This window comes from Priapulus caudatus, unplaced genomic scaffold (assembly GCF_000485595.1).
Source record: "Priapulus caudatus unplaced genomic scaffold, Priapulus_caudatus-5.0.1 Scaffold67, whole genome shotgun sequence".
Lineage (NCBI taxonomy): Eukaryota > Metazoa > Priapulida > Priapulimorpha > Priapulimorphida > Priapulidae > Priapulus > Priapulus caudatus.
This window is the reverse complement of record NW_014577128.1, coordinates 513,347-531,331: the sequence shown is the minus strand read 5'-3', so window position 1 is coordinate 531,331 and position 17,985 is coordinate 513,347. Positions and strand designations below refer to the sequence as shown.

At 40.0% G+C, this 17,985-nt stretch overlaps 2 protein-coding genes across 11 annotated transcripts in view; one reads left to right on the top strand and one right to left on the bottom strand.

Moving 5' to 3' along the window:
• LOC106821290 (phosphatidylglycerophosphatase and protein-tyrosine phosphatase 1-like) overlaps positions 1-10,617 on the top strand; it is a 23,608-nt gene extending 12,991 nt beyond the window's left edge. For 8 of the 10 annotated variants that reach the window (XM_014826036.1, XM_014826037.1, XM_014826041.1 and 5 more), the window contains 3 exons: positions 8,486-8,566; positions 8,954-9,145; positions 9,404-10,617. In XM_014826036.1, the coding sequence (XP_014681522.1) occupies positions 8,486-8,566; positions 8,954-9,145; positions 9,404-9,553 (423 nt within the window). In that variant the 3' untranslated portion in view covers positions 9,554-10,617. Of the gene's footprint in view, positions 1-6,305; positions 6,388-8,485; positions 8,567-8,953; positions 9,146-9,403 lie in introns of those variants that run through there. The other 2 variants (XM_014826043.1, XM_014826035.1) reach the window with 2 other exon arrangements.
• On the bottom strand, positions 10,434-14,636 carry LOC106821292 (succinate dehydrogenase [ubiquinone] cytochrome b small subunit A, mitochondrial-like). Its single transcript, XM_014826045.1, has 4 exons — positions 14,528-14,636; positions 12,228-12,350; positions 11,392-11,539; positions 10,434-11,238 (listed from the first exon to the last, which is right to left on the bottom strand). Exons 2-4 carry the CDS (start codon positions 12,229-12,231, stop codon positions 11,058-11,060), a joined length of 333 nt encoding a protein of 110 aa, XP_014681531.1. The 5' UTR covers positions 12,232-12,350; positions 14,528-14,636; the 3' UTR covers positions 10,434-11,057.
• Positions 14,637-17,985: the final 3,349 nt, after the last annotated feature.

The window sequence follows — 17,985 nt, the reverse complement described above, 5'->3', positions numbered from 1 at the left end:
GCCTACTTTATTCGTTTAACATTTGTTCCAATTTAACGCATGATTTATTGTACAACACTTTAATAACAACAATTGAATTGGACAACAATAACAATTAAATTTGTTATATATATATTTTTAAATAGGATTTGGTTAGAAGTTGAGTTACGGTTAGGGTTAGGTTAGGGTCACAATGCATGTGAATGCACCAGAAACACAGGCAGTATTGAGCGCACGTGATGTATCAACCAATGGCAAGCGCTCGCTAAGACCCTATGTCTTGATTACTAGGAAAAAATACACGCGCGGCGCGCCAGCGTTATATGGTTGCAATAAGATTCGGCAAATGTATAGGAAACTGTTGGCAATAATAGGTGAAAGAGAGAAAATATAGAAACATTAAGCATTTGTAGTAATAGATCGTGATTATGTAGCATTATGATTTTATTGAAACGCTTCAGTGCCTGTGCCTGTGGATGTGTGCCTGGTGCTGCCTGTGCCTCGCTCACCTATTATTGCCGACAGTTTCCTATAAATTTTGTTCAAATCCTCGTGCCAACCATATACGCTGACCGCGGCCATTGCTCTCGCGGCGTTCACTGTTGCCACGCTTACAATATTTAATATATATATACAGCGTGAGAAAAACCTAGCGCGTCGCGCCCAGTCGCCAGTGGCGATTAGAAAAATCTACGGCGACTCGCTTGCTTTTTTTTTTTTTCTTTTTTTTTTTTTTTTTTTTTTTTTTTTTTTTTTTTTTTTTTTCTTTTTTTTTTGTCTTTCGTTTTTTTTTTTTTTTTTTTTTTTTTTTTTTTTTTTTTTTTTTTTTTTTTTTTTTTTTTTTTTTTTTTTTTTTTGTTTTTTTTTTTCTTTTTTTTTTTTGTTGTCTTTTTTTTTTTTTTTTTTTGTTTTTTTTTTTTTTTTCTGTCAGCTAGGTCCGGTGAGGCGACTAGATAATCGCCGCACAGCCAGCCCGAAAAATTACAGACTGTAACGGGGCGCATAATACGCACCGTTCCTCAACGTAGACGGGTATCCAGAACTTCTAGGAGCTGCATGAACTCCTCAAACATAATTCGCCACACGAACAAAATCCCGCGACGGTCTAAGAAATCGATGGCGGCCGAGCATTTAGTTTTTACAATATAGTTTTTATATCGCAGGGTTATCGTGGGGAGTGAGGGCACGACCAGTGACATGACAACGCACGTAATCCAAGCTGTAAACTGATTCGCACTTTTCAGTGTGGACTATTGGAAAGTGGAATGTGGAATAGTGGATTTTTTATTCATTAGATATCTAGAAGCAATGTAAACTCTAGTATATACTTAACAGATTCTAGGCACTTGTAGCTTTCGCAGATATGCGGCAGCATTGACTATGCATGGGTGTTAAATTGGACTGGGAGGAGAAAATACGAAAGTAAACCTATACCCAGAGCTCCCGACATTCCGAGATTCCAGTACACGTTTTATTTTAACATACTCAAAGTAACTAAAACTATGTGTACTGTCTGTATGCATGTCTGTGTGAATTAATTGAATAAGAATGCTGATTGTTCGGTCGAGTGAATGACATTAAAAAATGTGACGCAATGTATTTGTTAGACGATTTCTAACACCTGATAGTCTGATACTGGTGCGAGTGCTGAAATCTAGCTGATGAATGATATTAGAGGTCAATGCATTCAAAATTATGAAGAATTTTAACAAATATCATGGTATGCAAAAGTAGCTTGGCCAAGCTAAAATAGCTCCGTAAAAAAATACGAGAGCTCTTTTTTATACAAATATCAAAAGACCTCTCGTAAAAAAAAGTAATTTGTAGGCTGCCCACACGAAATAAAAAATTACCAAACTTGATTATTTTGTTATTCTCTACTAACTTCGTACATTAATTTCTATGAAATTATGTAAGATTTAATCAAATATAAGACGAAAAATAGTCAAATTCGAAGCCTAAAGTCCATGCGAAGGACACCAAACCTCTCCATCGTGTGTCGATTTTCTAGGTCATGCTGTTAAACTCTGCTAATTCATAATATACTGGATCGACCATCAGCAATCGCGTAATAAAATATGATAATTTATAGGAATAATGGCGTCTCAGAGACCGCTGATTCTTTAAATCGACTGGACTTGTTCCGAATTGCACGGCATCAGTGTTACTGCTATCCAAAAGCGATGGGAAAAATATAATTTTAAGATACCTTAGATGCACATGGGGGGAAACTCACCAAAATTGCCCACCAGTCCCCCCATATAAAAAGGTCCACATTCGAGTCATTCACTTTGCTACGACAAAATCCTGGACCAGCTGCCTACTGACAAACCAGTGCTTCACCCCCCCACCCCCTCAGAGGCACTGGTCCTGCAGGACCAGTAGCTCAATTATCGTTTTTTCACCGGTGATATATATAGTTACTAGTAATAGTAATAGATATATATATATAGACGTGTAGGCGTGCACAGTGCCGCCGACAAGAGAAAATGGCGCGGCAGCGTATATGGTTGCACGTAGGATTTGGACGGACATTTACAGAAAAACTGCGGCAAAAACCTAATAGGGAAAGAGAGTATAGAAACATTAAGAATTTTGGTAGTAAATTAGATTTCGTATTAGTTAGGCGTGCCCCTAATCCCACCTAACCCTACCCTAACCTAACGGGTTAGCCGCGCCCGCGAATACAATCAAACATAGCAAGCTTGAGTACACACAGTAAGGGGGCGGCGGTAGGGGGGTTTGAGTCGGGCGAATCACAGAGAGTTAGCTAAGACATGTGTTATAGGATCTAGAATTTTGAAATGTAACAACAATCTCTTCGGAGATATTATAGTTAGCAACACTATCTCGGCCATAGCCGACGTATATGTTAGCTTGAGCGATACGTGCGATATTTTTTGGTAATTAAGTTAAACTATTTGTGCTTTAATAATCAAATTCAACTGCAGACACAACTAAGACATGTGTTTAATATGTATCTTAGAATTTTTAGAAAATGTACTCATCGTTCGCGAGTGATTAGAGTTAGGTACACTATCGTAGGCATAGCGCGGATATATATTAAGCCTATGCAGCGATACGTGGCATATATTTTTGCGAATTAAGTAAACTGTTCGTGATTCAATAACCATAATTCACGGGGATTTAGCTAAGACATGTGTTTATATTTAATTAGATTTTTAGAAATGTAGCTCAAGTTGTTTGGCAAGATATGAGAGATAATACCACTTTCATGTTCCTATAGCGTTGTGCAGGGGGGGACAAGACTGTATACAACGCGCAGTACACGCAGGCGGCGCGGTATCGACATTTAATCATCTGTAATTCCTTCTATATCACCTTGCCAAAAGACAAAATCCTTACTGGACATTCGGTCCAGTAAAATAATGATGATCAGACCGAATGATATCGTTACTGACCAAAAAATATTGAAACTTAAAACACTGTCAATCTCTGTGCTTTTCCGTTTGTGGACATATGATACATATATATGCTTTCCTTGCTCAGTCCGAGCTATGTTTGTTGACCGTCCAGTATAAGCTGAAAATTACGATCGTTTATTTTGTTCATCCATTTCGTGACGCCGTACATCAGCAAGCATTGCGTTGCCAGCTTTGTCATTAAATGTAGGTTTCACTGATTTCAGCTTTGCCTTGTCCAGTTGTGTGATCCAGGTGATAATTCAGATGGTAAATATAACTTCCCAGATAGTTCACAACACACGTGCATGTCATCATTTTCTCTATCTTATCAATACACATCTCTTCCTATCGGCTTTCTCCACTACCATATGATTATTGGTACACGCGTATATAGATACCATGGCAGGGATATTAGAGTTAGGCATAGTGTGTGGCTAATCGCATAACCCGTAAGCCTCGGCGTAAGTTAGTTATAGAATGTGACTGGCACACCGGTCTGGTAAGCAATTTCTTGTCGGACCGTGAAAATACCCATTTTGTCGACGGTCCGACGCTTTTGGCGAGGACTGCTATACTTACATTGGCAAGGGACCCCTCTAATATTTATAGTACTACCATAGGCTAAACTTGCAAGTTTGATGCTTTGTCAGCTCTGTAAGATTATGGAAGTAGGGACCTGACAAAGTAAGGTTAATACTAAATAATATACAAAAGACGAGAAAACATTAGACATGGTAGGTAAACTTTTGTGGTTATTTAACATAATTATATTATGTAAGTTCAGTGCTTGTATTGTGGTGCTTAGTATTACAATATAATTAATATATTATTATTCATAATTTGATCACCAGCAAGTCAGAAGTAGATGATGTCCCAGTGATCAATTGTAATCGAAAGTCGTCGTATTGCAGCAACGACTAGCCGCCTGTGATGAAAAAAGACAGATTTACTCATGTATTGTGATTTACTCAGAAGTTTATTGACTCAAATGTCAAATATTCAGGACTGATAACATCTTTGAGGCCAGGGCGACTAATGGCACGACGATTCTCACTTTATTTTGAAAGTCGCGAAAACAGCCAGCCGCGCACACCTGTAGTGTCACCAATAACATTTTGACCATTACACATTCTATGCATAGAACGCCGTTATGGTAAAGGATGTTATAGGAATATTCAATGACTAAAAATTTTCAGGTTGTCGTCGGCATTGCCAAGAGATCTAGAATAACTTGTCGACATAGACTCCTTGTCCCGGACAAATTGGGAACACATTAGTTAATAAACGTTTAAAAAATATTTCTGATGGAGATTAAGAATGAATTTTTTATGTACCATCATTTATCAAGTAGTATAGTACTAGGATCTTCCAGAAGCTTTACTGCAGGTCGAACGGGAAAAAAAAAGAAGTCGCGTGCTTGAATAGATACGTCACTAAATTTTGGTTTGCATTGAACTCTTATGCAAATTTAAGGGGCTCTTTTATGGCATTTTGGGCCAAATCGCCCTGACCGCCCGTGTATTTGTTTCAGTTCTGGTCGAATTAACGGTATTAGTTTGCACAACAACTCAACTATCCGGTAACTGCACAGGATCAAGATTAGCCCCACCACGCTCACAAAGAAAGTAGCTCCACTACAGGAACACCAGAGTTGAAGCTGAGTTGAAAACGCGAGTGGAAAAGCTCGGTCGGTGAGGTATACACCATGGGGGTTATATATGTGTTGGTATACATGTATATATATATATATACATGCTGTAGTGTGAGCGTGGCAGGCAGTCTGACGCTGCTCAGTGTCCGGTAGGCGGTGCAATCCATGCTTAGGTATATGTCTGAAGTGATGCCCAGATTTATGTTTTATTAGTAGCTGCTTTTGTTTCAATAAGGCTCCGACGCATCGAGTTTGTTAGCCAACGAATGGAAAACCGTGTCGTACGTGTTAGTCTGTATCCCGGATTGCGGGTGTATACGAGGAACGATTTCGCACGATGCTAGACGAATGTACGTGTGTACGATTTGAGCCAAGTTGGATGAGTTACGCGTAGTAAATCGTAGGTATTATAAGGCTAGTAAATGACGAATTTCATCTGTTTATTGAAGTCACACTCCTTCCCTATATCTACTCCTGATAGCTATACAGTTACCGTATAAGTTATTAAGCCAATCGGAATTTCGCGCGCTTATTGAGATCAGCTAAGAGGGGTGATAAGTTGCCTATATTTAACATAGTTACGATAGTACTACTATTAGTCTAGGTTTTTGATCTATAATCTCTTCACTAACATCGTACTTTAATTCATTGGTGCGTGTCGGGTTTACAGAAACATTTACACAATACGACTGTTGTCATTTCATTGAGTATTTTGCCAATGTTTGTTTAATGCAAATAACTAAAAACGCACGAGTGTCAGACATTAAAATCATGACTTTCCTAGCGCGCATCACTTTTATACCCTTTTTCTATGACCTAATAACACAGCTGGACTTCTGATATCACTTATTTGTGGATATATTGATATAATCACAGAGGTATATAAGAGGAGAGCGTACAACGGTGAAATGCTGAAACATAGGCATGTTGCGTATTAGTCGAATTAAGAAACTGTTACCGTTTTATTTTGACGATTTTTGCGGATTATTGGTAGACTGTCCTACCTTGCTAATGTAAAACAACCGCTTGTCCCTACGATGCCTCTACGCAATCGTCAAAATAAAAGGGGAAAATTTATCAATTCGACTAATACTGCAACATGGTTTCAGCATTTCACTGTTGTACGCCTCTTTCTTTATACGCTCTTGATATAATTATTATTGTCAATATGTACTGATATTATGATTTTCAGCAAAATGGCAAGGTTTATATTCTAATCCGACGTTACTATAGCAATGTGTAATGGGAAGATATCATGGAGGTGCTGGTTCAACAGAATAGACAAGCATGTAATATTAGCGTGCACTGCCATTCAGGAGTATGAACAAGCAGGCAGGTACAATATAGTGTTTTGTTGCATATACTTACTGAATTTTTGCTCATCTGACATAGTCAGATGCCGCTTGTAGAATCTCTTGGGGGGGGGGGTATCGTCCGTCCGTCCGTCCGTCCGTCGCGGTCGTCCGTCGTCCGTCGTCAACAGTTGGCACAATCTTAAACGCTCGACGTACGTCACGATATTCGGCACATTGGGGATCGTCAAAACGAGTTGGGCTGTCGAAGCTGGGGGTCAAGGGTCAAAGTCAAGAGTGGCTAAAGAAGGGGACAATTCACTCTTAAAGTAAGTAGGGAGGAATGCAGAATTCGGCACAAATCTAAACGGCTGCGACCATAGGCTCGTGATAGTTGGTGTAAGCATCATGGTAGAAAGCCATCACTGTGCCGAAATTGGAGCGTCACAGGTCAAAGGTCAATGGCACAGGGCAGATTTTAGACTTTCTGAGGACATGGTCTGACGGAGCGATTGAAACTTTTTTGTTTCAGCGGTGACTAGGCATTTTTATGGATTATGAAAGGACCATTGAAATCTACTTTCTGCTGACATGCGAAGAGTAAGTGTCAGATAACTTTTGACCCTCAAGAGCGGTTAACATGGATTTGTTGACGTCTGTTAAAAGAATTTGACTGCGGGTTTGCTAGTAGATCTATACATCTGGATGTAATGAGGCTACAATGTCACAGTGAAATTCAAAGCTAAATTTGGTTAAGAAGGTTTAAGCTCCTTAAATCGTATAATTTATATGCATTCTGTAGTTCAGGATTACATGTACGTATGCCACTCAGTGGTACTGCCATGTCATGTGTTGTAGTACTGTGGAGTTTTTGCCTTAATTGGTTACAGGTGGCAGCTTCTATTGCGCAGCCTGTAGCGCTTGCGTAGGTAAATGGATGAGTGCTTACCTATTCTGTCTTGCCAGATAGTGTTGCTACAGTGCCTATACTACGTATGATGGGAGCTTCCATCTATTAATCTGAAGACACTTAAACGTAGCCCATCCGTGGCAACTTTCATACGGGGATCCCAACGATACATTCTTTTGAGAAGGTCCCTGATACCATCCCTGTGCATTCCACTGTTTCGGCGTGTATGTGAACACATTTGGGACTAACAGGGTTTACTAGAATCCCAACACTCCACCACAGAGTCATCGCAGTAGACGTTAGATGAGCGCTGTCGCTATGCGGCACTTGTTTGTTGTTGCTGTTAGAATTTTTATTTTTGATATATCGATGATATTTGTTCGATATACTTCCCTAAAACAAAATAGTATTACTACTAAGTAGTATACTAAGTTTTTCATTTTCAACAAATATATTGTGCTGAGTAGTGTTAATATTACAACAAAATTTACAGATACGTTATTATATATATACTAGCGGGATACCCGGCGTTGCCCGGGGAACTCAGTTGGTGATCGCTTGGTTGAAAGGAAAATACTCAAAAAATCTAACTATCTATCTATCCATGCATCCATCCCATTCCATGCCATATCCCATCCCACCGCATCCCATCCCATCTCATTTCGTCCCATATCCCATCCCATCCCATCTCAGGCCATGCCATGCCATCCCATCGCACGCCATGCCATCCCATGCCATCCCATCCCATGCCATCCCATCCCAAACAGTAAAAAATAAGAAATCAAAAGATAAGACATTAAAGTAAAAAGTAAACAATTAAAAATAATACATACTAGAGGTAGGTAAATGGGAAAAAAGGGCAAAATAAGTTCCCCAGCTGGGACTCAAACCCGGAATCCCGATGTAGGAGACGGATGTTCTAGCGATTAGGCCACTGCGCCATTAAGGGTATATATACCCCATGGATTCACACGTACGTGATGTTAATCTGTACGCACCGCCATCTATTGATGAATAGAATTTTTATGAATTTTTAACTTTTTTAAATGTTTCGGCCAGAACCACCTCCCAGACGTGCTGATTCTGAAAATATCTTTAGTTTTCCTCTAGGCTGCAGAGTTGTCTAGTTATGCGAGTGCGAACTAATTCGGCTGAACAACTTTATATATATAGATTATTTTTTTTTTTATTATGTAATCATTATCTTTACTTTGTTTTGTCATCTTAGCTTGTAGAGGATGAGAAAGTCAAGGGGATTATAACGTGTAACGAAGATCATGAATTAGAATACTTCGTTAATACCAAAGATGTGAGTATAACATTTGTGTTACGGTGTTATTTTTTACAAATCGGTCCCATGTATTTGATTAACTAAATGCATTTGATCTTCAGTTAAATAACTTGTCATCTGTCATCGCTTGGCATATGGAAAAGGTCGATAGTGTACAGCTGAAGGGGAATATGTGCAGCTGTGACTTGTAGTTATAAGTGTTGGCAAGTTGAATGGTACAAGAATTATTACAAATGTGACGATCATGTATATTCTAAACACGTCTACTCTAAAATGTGGAAATATTGCATATTTAACGTGCCTAATTTGGAACCATATTGAGCATGTACCAACCTTTCGTACTTAGAAACGAATGATCAGAAACCTCATTACTCCTGCTATCCTGTGCTACTTGTGCATTTACAGGAGTGGGCTGCACTTGGTGTAGCCCAGCTAAGGTTGACCTGCCCAGACATGGTTGGATCACCAAGCCAAGAGCAGCTACACCGAGCTGTAGAATTTTTAAACAGCTTCCGCAACACAGAGAACAGCGTGTATGTGCACTGCAAGGCCGGCCGGAGCAGAAGTGCGACTATAGTTACATGTTACCTGATGCAGGCAAGTGTCCGGGTGGTTGTTGCAATCAATAACCGCTTAAAAATGTTGAGTGATTGCTGTCAACACTACTATGAACTACGACTATCATTATATACAATAAGCAGTGGGTGTACAGTGGTTTAGCAACAAGCGTGTGACATTTGCATTCCAAAGATGTGAGCAAAATTGGGTGAGGCTGGAGAAAATTGCTTATTGGTAAAAACTGTGAGAAATTGAGATTTAAAGAAGAGAATTAATTCTTAGTGCTTCATCTTTCAGCTGCATCTGTGGACTCCAGAAGAAGCGGTTACGTACATCAAAGAAAAGCGGCCACACATCGTGATACGTAGCGCACAGGACATAGAAATACACCAATTTTATGCTAACAACATAAAGACGCTACGTGAACAGCTACAGCAGGAAACCTAATAGCAAGAAGTTACTTTTAAAATATATGATGTAAATCACATTTTATCAGTGCATTACTGCAATAGAATGTATTATATAGAAGACTATCACTATAAAAATTGCGGAGCGTTTCCACTGCTTATCAGTGATTAACTGATAAACTGGGGATTAAAGGTTAAGGGGCAGGGAGGTAAATCATGATTCACTTCCTAACTTATAGTTTATCATTAATATAAACTTGAACAACATATTAACATGTTAAATCACATTCTTGCCTCACGTGCAGCTTGTGTTGATGTATATCCAGAGAATATGCAATACTAGTAGGTTGTAATGCTGGGGATGCACAGCAGGAATTTGAGAACTGATAACTACTTAAATTACCTATAGCACACTGCTGGGAGGAATGCCATAGCTTGGGGTAGTTCAACACTTACACACTGTTCTTTTTACAAACAGAAAACAGATAACAGCATCGGACAGCAACGTTAGCATTAACATCTACAGCAGTGGAATTCCAATCAAAATAAACACTCGCATTATGCTGCACTTGTTTAGTCTATTAATGGAAACGATTAGGAATCTTACTATGTATAGTGTATATGTTACAGTGTACTATATATATACACACATACATACAACTGTAGATCCATGATAATTAAGACAAACCAATGTCTAATAATAAGTGTAAGGGTGTCAAGTAATAATACTTAGGACTTGCCAGTATGGTAGGCTAATTGCAGTGTAGAACTTATCACTTGTAGTACATGGAGACAAAAAATGGTACAAAAACTATGTCGTGTCTGTACAAGTATATGCTGTACAGACACTGACACAATATTGCTCAATAGGCCATTTCAGCAGTTTGTGATAGGCCAAATAATTAAATTAAACAACGTAGTTTTCTGGTAATGTAAATCAGTTTAATGAATGAATGAACCTCAGTTGCTAGTACTGTTTTTAACGATGTTTGAAACACATTACATTATATTATAGTTCTTGAAGTGTAGTGCAAGCACTAACTAACTAGCAGCCAGATTTATGCAACAGACGAGAACTCTAAAATAAATAGATCATGCACATAATTTCTATCATGTAATTTGTTTTATGTGGTCAATACAGGGAAACAGAATTGGTAACCTATACTTTCGTGATACACATTTTATGTGTACTGGCATCATATTAGTGAGAAATAAAATGTTAACACAACATTGCTTAGACACCTAATGCAGTTCATGTCATTTACATGTAAAGTGCAAACAACATCACTCCTAGATTGTTGTTTCAAACCACAAGCGAACTACCATGACCTTTTGACCAGTATTTAGCATGTATAGATTTATACAAACAGCTGCATGTTGCCATTCTTCAGACCGAAATGAACAAGAAACAGTTACATAGTCGTCTATTTTGCATCACAATATTAGAATCAGTATTGTTCCTAGCAAATTAGATATGTACCGTTAACATGTGAGCATCTACACTTATACAAAGGAAAGAAGCCCATTTCTACAATATTGGAGATTTATGTGATAGTCCACAACAAACGAACAGCTCCACAGATTCCAACATCATTGTAATTGAAATAGCAGAGCGTGGCAAACGTGAAGGCCGACACACCGATCGACAGGTTTGTCCAAAAAGGTGTTGCAGCTCTGCCCTTCTTGCCCTGGTGGGCATAGTCATCTATGATGGCCTTCATGCCCCTGCAATGACATACAGCTATATTTATAGCAAAGCACGTACAGCAGACAACAACCTCCGACATTTTGTTGGTGACAAAAATAGAGTTCCAGCATGTAGGTGCAATCATGTTGTTTAGCTTAGCATGGGAACCTATGCACAAATTACGACCTTACCAATGGCCATGGAGGATCATGGCAGCAGCCAGTGCGTAATCAATTGCAGCATGCTGTACAAAGAGTGCTGTTGGCACCAGCCCCAGCAATCCAAGTGCAAGATATTTCTCAGCCTTCCAGTGACCAGTGTATACAGTTAGGGGCTCACCTATGATAAACAGAGAGCCAACAATATAGTATATGAGCTATGTAGAAAAGCAAAAACGTGACTTCAGCTACAATTTTGACTAGAGTATACGTTTTTTTAGAAACAATGTAGAAAAGTCTTATTAATGTACTTGTTAAGTACAAAAGCATGTATCTCAAACCATAATGTTCTATCATTCATATGTAGCTGAGACCATAGGCTATAATCTGCATAGGAACTTAGTGCAGAACTTTAATATAAATATATACCAAACAGTTTTTTTTAAATCAAGTCCCAGTGCACTCATTTAGGACTCTTCACCTGCACTACCCAACTTGATCAGTTGTTAATACATTCTAGGTATTTGCATGTTATCAAATAAACCAATCCCTTAAAATATAGGTGCTCAAAAATTTCAAAATAACAAGGAATTGAGTACTATTTTTGCACCCACAACCTAAATGCACCAAATCCCACAGCTGCTGTATTTGCAATCAGTGTTATCAGCTACACACTTATATTTGATGTGAGCTCCTTGAATAAATACTTTAAGGGATCAACTGGGTACTACTCTTTTTGGCCAAGTTTTCATGCTTGACATATTACACACAAACAATATATAAATTTAGTACAATAAGTTCAATATATGATCAGATTTACATGGCCATTAAGATATGACTGAAAAGGAGATTCAATCATATATACCTACCCATATAATTGACACATTCCTTGCCCTTCTGTGGTTCTGAAGTCCGCAGGGAACGGTTTGCAACAAGTGCAGATGTGATAGAGGGCTTAAAAGTGTGCCTTGCTCCCAAAAGCAATGGCAGTCCTGCAGTTGCACAAACATTGTAAATGTACATTACACAAATACTGCTAATGACAAGACTTCTAGATACATTCAGTTTCTATGAGTTACTAGGAGTTTTTCACAATGGACGCAAGACTCTTAATATTATAACGGCCGTGGCTCCTCGACCGGTAACCGTTTGCAAATGTTCCGTGGCAAAAATGACCGGTTAAAACAGGATGAACCAATCAACAGGGAGCTTCCCTCACAAGCTAGGTCACACCTCATGGCTAGCTATAGCCCTGGACATTATTCCTTACGGAATGTCCCTGCGTTATTATCCACGTAACCGTGGGCTTAGTCCGCAAATGCAGACGTTATAACTCCGCTTTGCTAATCTGAGGGTGCGGGTTTATCGTCTGCAGTCACCCTTGTAAAAATTGTTGCAATTTATGTTGTGGGCATTGGATAGGTGAATCGAGTAGCACTGAGGGCGTGACGGGGGTATATCCGACCCAAAATATCAAGTACAGACCTTCTGTTCGTCAATATCGCTTTCCGAAGACTTTATCTCCGTTTCAGAACTTTGTTTTCATGCAATAATTCATCCTAGTCAGAATAACTTCGACATTTTTGGCCATATTGGACAGATATTTTGATCGACCAAGGAAATTCACTTCCGGTAGCCTCGGGTTCACTCGGAAATAATAATAGATGGCGCGGACTACCTACCATGTTTCCTGTTGAACATCGGGAACAGCCGAAGTAACCGGAAGTGATTTTCATTGGTTGACAAATGTGAATAAAGACAGAACATTTTCTTTGGATGTTTATATTTACCATTAGGTTAACAACTTGATATATTCTTGTTGTGGCCGCTACCAGGACATCATTGCGTGCATGCACGTAGATAAATGATTCAAGTTCAGATTAAAGTATGTTCCACGCAATAGGATTGTATATATCAAGCTCATATATTACTTATAAGTGCCACCTCCAAACTGGAGGTGGCTTTCCGTGATTGAGATAGACACGGCCGCAGACCCCATTACTGGGGTCTGCGTCGGCTCGGACTACCGTGGGCTACGCAGAAAACTATCCAGATCCTGACACGCATCACGCTAGTGGCTTCGGCGGTGGTGCTGCCAAGTCAATTTGTTGTTTTATCAACAAACTATCAACAGATTTTTTGTGATTCTATTAATTATTGTGTACCAGTAATAAAACTAGATTAAACAGTACATTCAGTGGCAGTTATAGTGATTTTAGTAGCCTCCCTTCCCTTCCCTCCGCGAGATGTGTCCGGTCGAGGAGCCACAGCGTATTTTATCATACTCGACAAGACTTATTGACCTTAGTGAATTTCGACGTTTTACTAAAATAAAATGCAGTGGCTGGAGGTACGGTAGCCGTCGTTCGTTGAAGCCCCTTTTTGGCGTTAGGGTTAGGGTTAGGGTTGGGGTTCTAGCTCATCTAAACTCTCAAATCGTGAATTTATTTCCCAAGGCGTTATTTCGAAATCTGGCGCCACCGCCGCCATCTTTTTTCTCGTTAAGTATGAAAGCGAATGGACTCCCGTACCCGTAGCCTCGAGCCATTAAGATACGGCTACCGTACCCGTAGCCACTGCCAAAATAAAAATATATTAACGTTGAATTTATAATGTTAACACCAAACGCATATATCAGAGCGGTCACGCATAATATGCGCTAGTATGATGTACACGTTTAGTGGAGACAGTGAGTGCGTGCTATTTCAGTATTTGTTTGCTATGTAGTAATACTAGCAGTAGTAGTACGACTACGAGTCTATGACTCGAGACGACGAGACTCGAGAGTGGGCCCAAGGATAGAGAACATGGGTCCCAATAAAACCAATGTGCCTACCCTACCCTAAACCCTATACCTATACTCTCTAACCGATAACCCTAACCTATTATTGATATAACTATTATTTATTATATTTATATTGATGTAAATGACATATGGTTTTTATTGGGGACCCATGTTCTCTATCCTTGAACCCGAGAGTGAGGTCGGCTGACATTTAGCCTTACTTTAGGGCAGAGCAGAGGGCTTCGCAATACAAATAATGCACTGACGACAGAATAAGCAATTAACTTCTGAGGTCAGATCTAATACTATTGCTAGCGCGATCGCTATCGCATCCGAAATCAACATCTATCTTACATATATTCTGGCAAATTTGAAAATAATAACCTCGACTTGTCTCAAGATTGCAAAGCAGCCATATCGAATTGATCCTGGATCCTGATCCTGGCCGTCAAGTGGCGCCGTGGTGCGGGTGAGAATCAATCTGCAGTGTACTTCGTTGGGTATACTTCGGCTTCGGTTACACGACGCTTCGCGGCTTTTTTTTTTTTCTCGTCGCGCCCAGGCGGTTCAGGTGAGGCGAACGCTTCGCTAGCGCCTCGCATAGCGTTCGCCTTCTTGAACGACCACTGCGCGAGCGGCGCGAGCGAGACGTTTCGCGCGCAAGTTTCAAAAGGCTGTTCGCTCATGCGAGCGGGTTGGGTTTCAAGCATGGCGGACGAAAAATCTGGCGAAATGCGAATCTAACATTTCTGACGTTGTCAATTTGCCAATCTATTTCAACCTTTATTTTCACTTTTTCATTCATTTATTTTACTTCTAAATTCAATTTGTATCCAGATTTCGTCTGCCTAATTGCGTTTAACAGTACTTGCTTAGTCTCGCCGATTAAAATCTGCTGGTAACCCTCCATTGGGGGCGACCATCTTTTGCATCAAGGCGAGTCGGACAGCGAGCACACAGCGAGCGCTCGTGTATCGTTCAGTGCAGGCTGCAACTTGTACGATTCACGTTATCGCGCGTCTCTCGCATTCTCGAGCGCTCGCTTCCTGACACGCCTCAGATGTGTGCTACAAGCATAGGAAACTGATGTAGCTCGCTCCCACCCGATATACCGATAGGAAACCGAATAGGTAGGAGACCGAAAAAAGGATACAAGATATAATACAGAAGACAACTGAAATAAATATATATAAGAATCAAATAAATAATTATTAATATTTTAATTTTTTCCAAATGTATAATATAAATTATATATATATATACACGATATTGTTGGTTATTATAGATATCTATGTCTATAATATAATCATAATAATATATACTTATATATACTAAGATAATATATATAATAAATTATATATATTAATTAGATTCATTATTATTATTATATAATTAATACTTTATAATAATATACATGAATAATAAATAATCATATCTATATTATTAAGAACTTATTAATTATAGAGATCAGTGGCTGCGAGCCGAGAAGTTGGATAGATCATAGATATAACTAGAGCATATAAATCAACGTATCCAAATATCAATCCAGAGCATATATAATCGTTGATTTATATGCTCTGGTATATCTATGGATAGATACAGAATACATCATTCCATAAGGCAGAGCATGTAACGTATATCATGTACCGTACGTCCTTGATATCTATGGCTTCATATAGATCATGATAATTATATACATGTATATCAGAGTAGATCATAGGGATTCCCTATTATCTACTTCTGATGTATATGTTGTATGTACATGTATGTATATGTATGGACATGTATATGTACGTATATGTATGTCTATGTTGTATGTTGTATGTTGTTGTGTGTATGTTGTATGTTGTATGTACTTGTGATGTATATGTTGTTATGTTGCTACTTCTGATGTATATGTTGGCTACGAGAGAAGGAACAGAAGACAGCATAAGTTTTTTTTTGAATTAAATACGTAGAATAGTTTAATTGTATATCAGCTACTATATCTACATAATTATATTATACATGCATATACCAGTTGCGGATTTGGGGGGGGGTAGATTGGGTGGCTATAGCCACACCCTCTGTTGGACTAACAATATTTTTTACACATACACCAATTAATTATTGCCGCCATGCAAGTATAATAGTCGCGCGTGACTGTAAAACGACACCTGATGCATAGGTTAAATTAGATTAAATTATGTAATTGAGTGGCAAAGCAGGTTACAACGCTTTTGCAGCCGTTTTCACAATTCCAAGAAATAGCTTTGCTGTCGCCCGCATCCCAGCGGTGGTCAGTGGCACCTCACCGTCACCTCCTACATATTCAATAACGAACGCGACATAAACAATCCCCCCCCCCTGTACATCAATCAATGCATGATTGATGTCAATGAATGATAAAATCAATCATCCCCCCCCCCACACACACACACACAAACACAGCTCGCCAGTAGTATTGAACCTAGTTATAGCTGATCGGCCTTCTCCGTGAGCGGCTGTTTGAAGACTGCATTCACACTTTGTTCCAATGTATCCGATTACAGTATTATAAATGAGAAGTGCTCTTCTTGTTTTAAATAGTGATATACAAGCTGGACGTGGCGTCAAGTATTTATTATTTAATGCGTTACGTCAGTATCACGGAGGAAAAGTGCATTCAGTACACACACACACGCACGCACGCACGCACGCACGCACGCACGCACACACACACACACACAAAATCACACGCCACACACGCCCACGCACGCACGCACGCACGCAGAGAGAGAGATAAAACGTAAATTGTATGGTTAGTTATAGTGATTTTTAATGATTACATCTTATTGATCATGAATAGAAAGAAATTATTCTACTAAAAAAAGAATTGTCGTAGTCAGAATGAATTTAAGGCCTGCTACATGTGACTCAAAAGGTGCCCTCAGAATCCCATCTTCCTGCGATCTACATTTTCAAAATTTTCTGGGGAGAACCCCACCGCGGCCGTTCTCACCCTTCTTGAAATCTTTGATCCCCCCCCCCCCCCGCGGCCCCCAACCTGTTATACAGGTATCCAACACATAATGATAAGTGTAAGGTGAAAGGTAGGAGAATAACCAAGGGAGTAAATAACCAAAGGCGAAAAGCAAACGTAGAGGATACGACGCAGCTTTATCGACTCGTAAACGTCGACCGTGGGTTCACACCGGCGCGTGACTGGGTTCCGCCCCCACGTGCGCTCGGAGACCCTATATTTATAATTCATTTCGTAGTCTTCGACACCCGTCTGCTCGCGCGCACCGTCAGTTCCTTTGTTTCTCCAGCATACTGTTACCCCCCTTTCCCCGGGGAGGAAGCATTCCCTAGATATTGTATGGTCCCGCGCGGCCGGCGGGCCCGGCCGCGGCGCGCGCGGGCGGTCCGGCGCGGCTAGGTAAATGTGCTGACGCGTTTATGGACCCCCCGCCCCTTTTTAACTTCAAAATTTCCGCACCGGAGACCCGGAGCGGAGGTTCTACTTTTTCCGCACTGGAGACCCCCCTTGTATTTCCCGTCCCGGAGCATAGGTCCTACTTTTTCCGCACCGGAGACTCTCCTTGTATTTCCCGTCCCGGAGCATAGGTCCTACTTTTTTCCGCACTGGAGATCCCCTCCCCCCACATTTTTACATATATCCCGTCTCTGCGCATATGTCCTACTTTTTTTCCGCAACGTTCCGGGAGACCCCCTCTCGCAAACATCTCCAGGTCCGGAGTCATCCATGCTTCCAGCAAACCCTAGTTCCGGAGACTCCCGATTTAATGTCGCTGTAGTTACCGAGACCCCCCCCCCCTTCCCCATTCCATCTCTCCAAGTGGCACACTACCTACCCTAGT